This window comes from Mustela nivalis, assembly GCF_964662115.1.
Source record: "Mustela nivalis genome assembly, chromosome: 19".
NCBI lineage: Eukaryota > Metazoa > Chordata > Mammalia > Carnivora > Mustelidae > Mustela > Mustela nivalis.
In genome coordinates this window covers 10180775-10191606 of record NC_139038.1, presented here as the reverse complement: position 1 = coordinate 10191606, position 10832 = coordinate 10180775, and the positions used below count along the sequence as shown (strand labels likewise).

The window sequence follows — 10832 nt, the reverse complement described above, 5'->3', positions numbered from 1 at the left end:
CCGCCAAGGTGAGGTGGTAGGAGAGATGTTCCTATTTGCTGAGCACCCACCATCCAAGCCCTTCATCATTCATTGGGTCCCCACAACTCCCACGCAGGGTGTGGGGTTCTCATCCTGCAAAGGGGCAGCTCTCTTAGGACCACCGGGCCAGGCCAGGCCGAGCCAGGCAGAGCCAGAGGAACAGCAGGGACCTGCCACTGGCCTGGCCTTGGCCATGAACTTGGGCGGTGGCTCAACATGGCGTCTGGGAGACGACCTTTGTAAGGGAGCCCAGGCGAGATGCTGTCCCTGGGGCCTGACCCTCCTGTCCCCACATAGCCCATCTGCCCTGGATGGGTAGGACCAAGTCGAGGGGACCCCCATTTCTCACTCACTGCCATCCGTCCCACGCCCCCCCACCCAATTTGATAAGCTGCACCTGGACAGCGCCTGACACCCCTGTTTCTCCTGAGGCTGGGATGGTGTTGGGGGGAGGGGACAGGGACATGTCAGAAAACGAGCCCCTTTCCCAGGGCTGCGGGCTCGGGGGCGCGTGGGAGCTGGAGGGAGAGAGAGGAGCTCCTGGCCGGCCAGGTCAGCGAGAGGCCGGCGACTCCGGCCGGGGAGCGAGGAGGGGGCCCCTCGCAGGCCGTCCGGGCTGGGCAGCCAGCGCCCTGTGTGTCTTGGCGGAGCGGGACCCCTGGGCGGCCAGGTATGTAACAATTCCAGCCATTTCCTGCCCTATTAATGAGAAAGGGGCTGATATAAATATACACTCAGCATAAATAAATACAGGCCAGGCCCGGGGCCGCATAGCAGACAGATTGCGTGGAGCTGCCGGCCGGCCCTTCAGCCAGCTCCCCCCACCCTGCCCGCAGCAGCCCCCCCCCCACCGCCCCCCACTTGTTTTCCTCCGCCAGGCCAGGGCCCCTCCACACACACACAGGCCCGAGGCAGATGGACCGACCGCCCTCGCCCTGGGGCCTCAGGAATGGGGTTTCCCGCGGGCCCTGGGAAGGCGGCCGGCCCGAGAGACGGGGAGCTGGGGTTCCCAGTCCCTCCTGCCTCAGGCACAGACCCGGTGACCATCCTGGGAGGCCTGCGGTCCTAGGATCGGGCCTGCTCGCCGGTGGGGAAACTGAGGCTCACAGGCCTAGTGTCCCAGCAGGCTGTGGATCTGGGATTCAAATCCGAAGCTTTCTTGCCCCAAGGCCTCTGAGCTGCCTGCTCTGTGAGAGGGGCAGTCGGGGCAGCCTCTCACCCTCCTGCCTTCCTCCCAAGCCCCAGCCCCGGGCCCTCCGTAGGCCCTGGAGGACTTCTGGTGAGGCCTGGATGCGTAGCTCAGCTGGGACAAGACGCACGTGCGACCCCCGACCCACCCCTGCTCCAGACCTCCTCCCAGCCGGAACATCCCCCCTCGAGTGCTGGCTGTCCCATCGGGATAACCCGGTCACCCCACACGGCATAGACATGGTAACTGAGACCCGGGGGCCAAGCTTCACTTAGGTCACGGAGAGAAGCAGGCCAGAGCCGGGGAACAGAAGCAGAAGTATCTGCCACCAGGCCTTCTCCTCAGGCCCCAGGGAACCTTCTTGAAAGCCTCCTGGCCTCGGTGCCGCCCCAGCTCCCCAGCCTGGATGCTTCCTGGGGGTACTCCAGTGTCCGCCTGTGTTCTGGAACCCAGCCGGGGCCCTTCCCTCGGCACAGGTCAGCCTCAGCGACTAGGAAAAGCCAAGTTCAGAGAGGTCTGGAGCCTGGCGACCATCACACAGCACGGGGCACGTCTGGGGCCGGCACCCCGGAGCTGTGGTGCGTTCTTCTCTTATAAACCCAGTTCAAATGCCCCCTCCTTCAGGAAGCCTTCCCAGCCACCCCGACCCAAAGGATGGGCTCCCAGTGTACCCTCACTCTGCCTCCCGGGCCTTGGGGTAATCTTATCAGTGTGTGTCTGAGGGGCCACTTAGCCCAGGAAGGCACACCGGAGTGTCCACGCCCCACCGCCACCCCGCCACCGCCACCCCCACCCCTCCGCCTATGCAGAGCCCCAGTGTGGAAAGTGGAGGCCAGGCCGTTTCCAGCTGCGGCCTCATTCTTGCCAGCGGCCAAGGCTTTGGGAGCCAGCTGTCTGAGAAGGCAAGTTCAGCAGGTGTGCGTGCCCGGGACGGCGTCATCCTGAATCCCAGCTGGTCTCCTGGCCCCAGCTCAGCCCATGCTCCAGGTCCAGAGGTCCTAGAGGCTCTTGGCCTCTTTGACCGAAGCCCCTGCCCCAGCCCCTGTCCCTAGGGCCCCAGACATCTTGGCCCCGGACCGCTGGGGATGAGGCAGGAGAGGTGGGAGTGCGGCAGGTAGAGGGTCACGGAGGAGCTCCCAGGGCCGGGGCCAGCTCCCACCCGCACAGGGTTGCTGGGGGCCCAGCCCTTCCGGGGCTCCGGAGCTCCCTCGCAGGGAGAGCGCAGAATTGGAAGCCGACGCCAACGCAGCCACTCGGAAGCACACGACATCCACGCGGACTGACTTGGGCGTGGGCCGGTGGCATGTCATCGAAGGCAACAAGGACGGGTCTCGGTCGGAGACGCGGCTGCAGGTGTGACGGGAGTGGGGGGGCTGGCTGCGGGCTCGCAGGCGTGCCCAAGCATCGTGGCTGGAAGGGTCCACAGCACACAGACCATCCCGTTTCTCTCAAGTTTCAAACCAGAGAGGAAGGGAATGCGTTTACCTTAACACGTCTGTGTTGTGGGTAATGTTTTAAAAAGTTAGTAAAAGGAAAAATCCTAGTGTCGTCTACGCAGTCTCGCCTCTAGCCCCACTGCCCAGGGCCGTGCCCGCCTCCCTGCTGGTCCGGCCTCCAGCCCCTCCCCCAGACCCATCCTTGCTCCCGTCATCCCCCTCCCCACCCTCCAGGGGGTGCAAGTCATCCCCTTCCTGTCCCCCTTTTGCCCGTAAGGCCCCTCTCCACCTGCCCCCTTCCTCACTCCCGGGCACCCCAGGCCCCCGCAGGCCACAGTCCAGTCAAGCGCCCGCTTGGGCCCAGGCAGCTCGATTTCCCGCCACCCCAGACTCAGCAGCGGGCCAGCTCCACGCGCCTCAGCGCACAGCTTTCCCTATAAGTTGGGGGTATGTTCTGGAATCCCAGTCGGGTTTACTCCAGCACCTTCCCAGCGCATGCTCTGCCTTGTGGGCCAGAGGGGAGCCCTTCAGACGTCTCCCTCCAGGAGCAGGCTGGGTGTGCTCCTCAGACTTGGAGGAAGGGCCCAGAAGTTCACCCCACGCCTACCCGGGGCCATCTACAGGTCCATATGGGAGGCAGAGCAGGAATCTGGCCCAAATTTCCCCAGGAAACAGAGTCCAGAAGGCAAATATGGGGCAGAACTCTCTGGAACGTCTTCCCACACTCACACCACCCTCGGGCTTGGGGGTGAATGGAAGGCGATCGCTAACCCCCACGAAACCATCCCTCCCCCTCCTCTCATGGCATTACTGGGCTCAGGGCCAGGGGGAGACTGACCCACTGCACCTGAGCTTGCTTGGCTCTCCCAGCTGAGATTTTGGACATTTCCCTCTCCCTGGAGGAGGAGGATGGAGGGATCTAGGGATGGATTTATGGGGACGCAGAGAATGGATGGTGGGGGGTGTGTAAACTAGCTGAGAAGTGGATGGACGGGTGGGTGGAGGGAGGGATGGGTGGGGAGATGGTTAGATGGATGGATGGATGGATGGATGGATGGGTAGCTGAGTGGTAAAGTGAGTGGCTAAGAGTGTAACTGAATGGATGGACTAGTTGCCGATTAGCTGAGGAGTCCCTCTATCTCTAAGAACTTTCTAAATCTCTGAAACGTGAGGCCTTAGCACCCCCCAGAGGCCAGAGTCTCTAACGACCGACCCATTTCTCTTAAAGCCCTGGCACCAACAGTCCTAAGAATCAGGGGCACAGACCTAGCGAAAGTTAGAGGAGTTCTGGGAAACCAGAAACCTAGGGTCCAGTGCTGACTGGACTTGCTAGGGCCCATGACTTGCTCTGGGGACCTTGGACATGGTTCAACCTTCTGAGGCTTAGTTTTCTCATCTGGAAAATGGAGCTACTCAAACCTGACCCCTGTGATGCTATGAGATTTAAACAAAATTATGCATGTAAAGCATCTGAGAGGGTTATCTGGCACAGATCAGGGGCCCGTGGAATGTGATTTCCTTCCCACAGGCAGCCCTAGGGCACGCATGCACACACACACACACACACATGCGTAGAGAGGAGGGACACAGAGCGAAACTCCAGGCCAGACCAGATCCAGAAAGGCAATGGGGACACACTTATTCTGTAGGAGTCCCATGCTCTGGCAAGGCTGGCCCAGCCTTGGGACCCAGAGGCTCAGGGAGCGGGGACGCGGACGAGGGTCCTGAGCCCTGCGGCGGCTCAGCCTCCTGGGCCTGGGCCAGCCGGGCGGTGTGCTCGAAGGCGGCTTGCAGCAGGTGGGAAGCAAGGCAGGTGGTCCAGGTGACAAGATAGGCCAGATGCCAGGTGAGGGCTGTTGTGGTCTCCACCCACCAGTACAGACGCTTCAGCAGCGCCCGGAGCTCCGGCACCACACAGGTGTCCAGCAGCGCCTGGAGGATGGACGAGTGGATGGGCAGGTGGCCAGGCCCGAGACCCTCTCCACCCCCCAGGTCTGCCCTCTCGAGGCCCGGCCCGGCTCCCGGCCTGCCCACCTTGCTGAGCAGCCCGCGCAGGCTGCAGCGACGGGCCCTCCGGCAGAGCCTCCAGGTCAGCAGCGACAGCAGCAAGCCTGCCAGCATCAGACCGTGCAGGCAGGACAGAAGCAGGTCCACGCAGGTGGCCGCAGACAGGCCCAGCCGCTTCGGCGCCAGGCCCAAGGCCCGGGCACAGCGCCGTATGCCCGCCCAGGCCAGCCGCGGTGCCCGCAGCCCCAGCCACAGGGGGACCCCCAGCAGTCCCAGCCCCGCCCGCAGCGCCAGGCACAGGGGGCTGGCGTCGAGCCCAGCGGCTGGAAAGGCTTGGCGGCCGCGGGACCCCCAAGCCTCCTGGGCCAGCCCTGATAGCCAGTGGTTGAAGACGAGAATCTTGAGAAGCAGGAGATTGTACAGGTGAACCCGGTTCTGGACCAGCTGCGAGGGAGGGAGAGCCAACCGTGGTCACACACGTGGGGGAGGGGCCCCACATGCCCCCCCACCCCACCCCCACCCCCTGCGGGCCGGGCTTCCTTCTCTCTGGGCCTCGATTTCCCCCACAAGAAGGATCGTTCTCTGCCCACTTCTAAGGACTCCGTTCTCGGGAAGTGGTTTTAGAAAGTAATTTCCAGTTATCATTGTTCTTTCCCCGGGATTTAAGTGTTTGTAATACTCTAGAAGGAAGGAGGTGGGTTTATTATTATTATTAGAGAAGGCAGGACCACCCAACCCTCTCAGCCCTCTGATCCTGTGGGATCTGAATCCCGGGCAGGTTTTTTTTTTTTTCTCCCAAACACCTGGGCTCTCCTGGCCACCGGTTGCCTGTTGATGTCACGATGGCCGCTGGAGGCAAAGAGCAGTGCCCCCAGGTAGGGTAGAGAGATGGGAGGCATGGGGGCAGCGACCCCAGGGCCTGGGGGACCTACGAAGACAGAGGGACCCGGGAAGGTCTCCTGGCTTCTGTCCTGGATGTCCTATCTCTCCCATCCACGGGGAGAACAGAGTGAGCTTGGGTCGGGAAAGAGTCTGGACGCGGGAAGCCTCCACCCGAGTCCTGGGGCTGAACGGCCCCTCCTCAGAGCCCCAAATCCCCCTCTCTGGACCCCATGCACCCTTGTCCAGAGGACGACCAGGAGCCCTAGGGGGCGGTGTGGGAGACGGCCACCTGGGGTTGGCTGTGCGTCCCACCACGGGCACCGTGGCTTGGGGGTAGGGTTTCTGAGGCAGGCAGTCACCTAGTGCCACCGGATGGGACAGGTCCACGCGGTCCTGTGAAGGGCTGTGAAGGGCTGTGAAGGGCTGGGAGGACCCCCACCCCAGTGCCCCCTGCGCCACACTCACCAGCACCAACAGCTTCACCAGCAGCAGCAGAATTCCCAGGAGGCTGGCTCTGGCCGGCCGGACGACCTCCATATCTGGCCCTTCCCCCCTTCCTCCCGCTGGGAGAGGGAGGGTGACCTCACAGATACTGCGGGGCGGGGGCCGAGTTACCGTGGGGACCCAGTTGCCACAGGAGACCCTCTTGTACCCGCCTCCCGCCCCTGCATGGCACAAAACTAGGGTATCTGTTGCCTCCACCCTGTCCCCTTCCTGGCTGGAGACTTCCCCGGACTCCACGTCTGGCCTGTCCACACAGGGGCCGGAGGAGGTCCTCTGATGGTCAGCCCTGCGGCCCGAGTGGGCAACGGAGGCCGTCGTCACGTACAGAAACGTGGCTGAGGGTGGCTGGGTGTTGCCCCCGCCCACATCCGTGGAAATCCCGAAGTATCAAAGGCCCAGGAAATAGAAATCTTGACGCCCCCCCCCCCAGGACCACAGGTGACATAGTATTTGGAGATGGATGAAAGCTTCAGCTGTCCAAGCCTCCAGGCCTCTACCTAGCCCCCTCCCCACCCCAGTCACAAAGCTGAGAACTGAAGTTGTGACTGTTCCTCTGGGATCTTAGGGACACCTGCCACTCTGTTAGAGGAGGGTAGGGGAGAAAAAGTGTGCTGACCCCAAGACCCCAGAGAGGTCTGGAGAGAGGCAAGAGGATTAGCCCCCCCGCAGAAGGCCATCAGCTCCCTGGGGCATCTCACAAAGCTTGCCAGAGGCTGGGATTAGGGTCAAAGGCTTGGAATTTTCTGGAAGAATCCAGGACCTTGATCACAACCGATTCCGTATTACTAGAGCATAAAGCGGGAAGTGGGGAGGGGCACAAGGCGAGGGGGGAGATCGGCAAGCGCCCCATGGGCCGTGGAACATTCTATTGCACGGTGAGAGCCGTGCAGGGGCTGAGGCAGCCAGGAGATTGCTGTGGGCTCCAGGACGGTCCCTCCCACTCGTGAGGAGGTGAGACTAGCAAGAAGGGGTCTGGGGCAGGTGGCAAGGGGCAGGGCAGGGGCGGGGGAGGGATCAGCTAGGAATCCACAACAGTAAGTCCTGGGCATGCAGAGAGGTGGACAGATGCCAGAAACGGGTAGAACGTAGAGCAACAGCGTTGGAGGCTGTCATCTACGGGGAAAGGTCCAAGATAGGACCCTACTAGCGGCTAATCAGCCGGCCTGCCTGCGTTCCTTGGCGGCTGGCAGAAGCACGAGTTTCCCAGGTCAGAGAGGGAGGACCATCTACTGACCACAGTACTAGATGCTAAGTGTTTAGCATTGGTTCCTGGAGGCTCCGATCCCCCAGGGTGACAGGGACAGGGCCATAGGACCCCTGTCCACCCAGTGGTATATTACGAGACAGTAAGCCTGAACTTACAGAACCCAAATCTTTTGTAACGGGCAGTAAGCAAGCCTGCCCTTTGCTCCCAAGGGAGATATTATCACGCTAGAATATTCCCGTGCTTTGACACCATGGATTCCAAGGTTGTCCGATAGGCAGACATCCCAAAAAGATAATCCAGATCAAAGATCAGTGTGTGGAACCAGGTGAGACCTCTGCCCTTGTCTCCCAACAGAGGGTTAAGAAAGAGAGGTAAAGCAAGGCGCGGGCCAGTGGTCCTCCTCAGAAGGCTTGGATGAAAGGCGAATGGTGGTACTGCCCATCAACGTGGGGTGGGGAGGAGACATGGGTTTGGGGAAAGGCCTGACAGATTGCTGGGAATCACACGGCAGGGACAGAAACTAGGATCTGCAATTTGTTTTCCTCCCTCCCTATCCCACACCACTATCACGCAGCACGCCAACGCCGCTCTCTCTAGGCTGAGTCGATGGTCTTCAACTTGACATTGACCAATACCCCTGGGCCATGTGGTCCAGGCAGGAGATAGGTTGCAAGAACCTGACCACCAAGGCAGCCCCTCGGGGCATCTCTCGAGACCAAGCTGAGTCTCAGTCCCAGCTCCGTCAGTTGTCCCCACCCCCTCCCGAGCTTGGTCCCCAAGCGAGATTTCAGCAAGGGCTCTCTGTGGTTCTGTGCTTGCTCAGACAATAGGAGGTGGGGGTCACAGACGGGCCCACAGGGCTGGAAAGCCAATGACAGAGGCCAGGAGCTCGCCCACACCTAGCCCCAGCCATGTAGTACCATTGGCCAGAAACCCCCGAGTCCCTTCCCGGCCAACCTTCCTTCCTCACCTTCCTGCCAAGCCTCCCACCAAGAACGTGGGTTCTTAGTCCCAGAGCTCTCCATCCCATGCTCTTTCCTACTCAGCACCCAGGTTCAAGGCCATCCCTGTACTATGGCGCTGCGGTGGTCTTGGGCAATAACGACTTCCCCTGCCCTGGCCCTGTCTGCACCTTGCAGGGTAAGCGGGAGGACCAAGTGGGTTAATCCAGTTACCAGTGGCTGCTGCCTTGCGCGACTCCAGGGGATGCCACGTCTCCCCCGCGCCCCTCGGCGCAGAGACTCCCCCTCCCAGCCCAGGACTTGGGGCTACAGAAGGGCAGGCAGCCCACCTTGGACTTGCTCACGTTCTTGGGGCCCAGCGCTCGCAGGTGCCCTCCCCAGCGGGTGCAGGACGGCAGTGCGGCCGCGCGGGGGCAGCACACACCGGCCGTGCGGAGCCCCGTGCACCTGCGCGCGATGCTCCACCGCAGCGCAGAAAGTTTTCCGTTGCTATTTTGTCCCCTGTCAGTCACAGAGGCTGGTTTCCCTGTGACAACACCATGCGTCATCCTGAGGAGCTCCCCCGGTGCGTGTCTCGTCATGCCCGGGTTACTGGAGGCGAAACCACGGAAATGATCTAGACCAATACTTTCCCTTCTTTCCTGTTCCAGGGTTAGAATCTCGCTGTATCTCAAATCTTCACACCCCCCAAGTACACAAAAATAAATAAATATAATAAATAAACATATTAAATACAATGTATTATATAATGCATATTATGTATATATTATTTGATATATAATATATTATGTATATATTACCTATATTAACTATAATAAAGAAATAAAGATGCCTTCATAGTTACTGGAATTTGTATTTTTGGCTGTCTAAAAATGGCTTTATCAGGGCACCTGGGTGGCTCAGTGGGTTAGAGCCTCTGCCTTCAGCTCAGGTCATGATCCCAGGGTCCTGGGATTGAGCCCCGCATCCGGCTCTCTGCTCCGCGGTGGGCCTGCTTCCTCCTCTCTCTCTCTTTGCCTGCCTCTCTGCCTACTTGTGATCTGTCAAATAAATAAATTTAAAAATCTTTTTAAAAAATGGCTTTATCAAGGCCACTTAAATACAAAAATAATAATTAGGAACTGATGGGGGCACCTGGGTGGCTCAGTGGGTTAAGGCCTCTGCCTTCAGCTCAGGTCATGATCTCAGGGTCCTGGGATCGAGCCCCCCATCGGGCTCTCTGCTCAGCAGGGAGCCTGCTTCCTGCTCTCTCTCTGTCTGCCTCTCTGCCTACTTGTGATCTCTCTCTGTCAAATAAATAAATAAAATCTTTAAAAAAATAATTAGGAACTGATGAATGAGAGAGGAACCTGGACTCGGTCCAAACTGACCTCTGACATTTACTCCTAGGTCTGTGCTTGCGCCCCAAGTTCCTCCTTCTGTAAAACTGGGTTATACTTTGTAGAATCTCGCAGGTGAGGTTACAGGGAGGCGTCAATGCATCGGGGTCTGGGAAGCGCTTGGAGCCGCACCTGGCCGAAATCAGCACCTGTGGATTGGAAAGTTAACTCAAGAATTTTCTTTTAGGGACGCCTGGGTGGCTCAGTTGGTTAAGCAGCTGCCTTCGGCTCAGGTCGTGATCCCAGCGTTCTGGGATCGAGTCCCACATCGGGCTCCTTGCTCAGCAAGGGAGCCTGCTTCTCCCTCTGCCTCTGCCTGCCATTCTGTCTGCCTGTGTTCGCTCTCTCTCCCTCTCTCTCTGATAAATAAATAAAATCTTAAAAAAAAAAAAGAATTTTCTTTTAAAGATTTTATTTATTTATTCATGAGAGAGAGAGAAAGGAAGAGGCAGGAGAAGCAGTTTCCCAGCAGAGCAGGGAGCCGGATGCAGGACTCGACCCAAGGACCCTGGGATCATGACCCCAGCAGAAGGCAGAGACTTAACCAACTGAGCCACCCAGGGATCCCAAGCTCAGTAATTTTTAGAAACAAATAAGAGGCAGGTTAGGCAAAATTGCTTTAAAACATGCACAAATTTGTAAAAGGAAATGACCTCCAGGGTGCACAGACTGAATTGATTCATAAGCCAACATGTGGAAATATTCATCTGAACCAAACCGCTTTCAGAGGACTCACTTGGAGGCTGAGACTACATTTTGAAATTCCAGAACAACATGGCCCAATATAAAGAAGGGTCATTGATACCTTTTAAAATTAGTTCAAAAATTTTTGGACACAAAAATGAGTAAAAATGTCCTAAAAATATTGAAAAGGATGTAAAGTGGCCAGACCATCCCATTGTTCAAAAACGTCATTCCCCAAATAAAAGGTCTGATAAATGGACCAAAATGTGTAAATTCCAGCGATGGAGTGCAGAATCACACCTTTGTGGTCCAAAAATCAACAAGCGAACAAACAGCTATGGGAAACGGAATTGTCACTAGTACGTCTCTTGAACAGTTTGTGCAGAACCAATGTGTTTCATGTACTTGTTTTCTGCCAGCTCACTTAGACCTCTCTCTCTCTCTGAAATTCTCCAACCCACCACCTCCCAGCAATCCGCAGCCACTCCCCCTCTCCCGGTTTGCTCTTTTCTCTACTAGGCTTCTTGGGTCCCAAGAAAATGTTCATCCATTGAAAGACAA

At 58.4% G+C, this 10832-nt stretch overlaps 1 protein-coding gene across 3 annotated transcripts; it reads right to left on the bottom strand.

Annotated features, from left to right (window-relative positions):
* Positions 1–4278: 4278 nt before the first annotated feature.
* Positions 4279–8713, bottom strand: TMEM270 (transmembrane protein 270). 3 transcript variants are annotated; one of them, XM_082712615.1, is made up of 4 exons: positions 8538–8713; positions 6001–6127; positions 4681–5097; positions 4279–4578 (listed from the first exon to the last, which is right to left on the bottom strand). In XM_082712615.1, the coding sequence occupies exons 2-4, from the start codon at positions 6070–6072 to the stop codon at positions 4285–4287; spliced, it is 783 nt and encodes a 260-aa protein (XP_082568741.1). In that variant the 5' UTR covers positions 6073–6127; positions 8538–8713; the 3' UTR covers positions 4279–4284. The 3 variants fall into 3 exon arrangements, with proteins under 3 accessions (XP_082568741.1, XP_082568743.1, XP_082568742.1); XM_082712617.1 differs by lacking the exon at positions 8538–8713 and adding an exon at positions 6656–6719; XM_082712616.1 differs by lacking the exon at positions 8538–8713 and having other exon boundaries at positions 6001–6136.
* Between the last annotated feature and the right edge of the window lie 2119 nt (positions 8714–10832).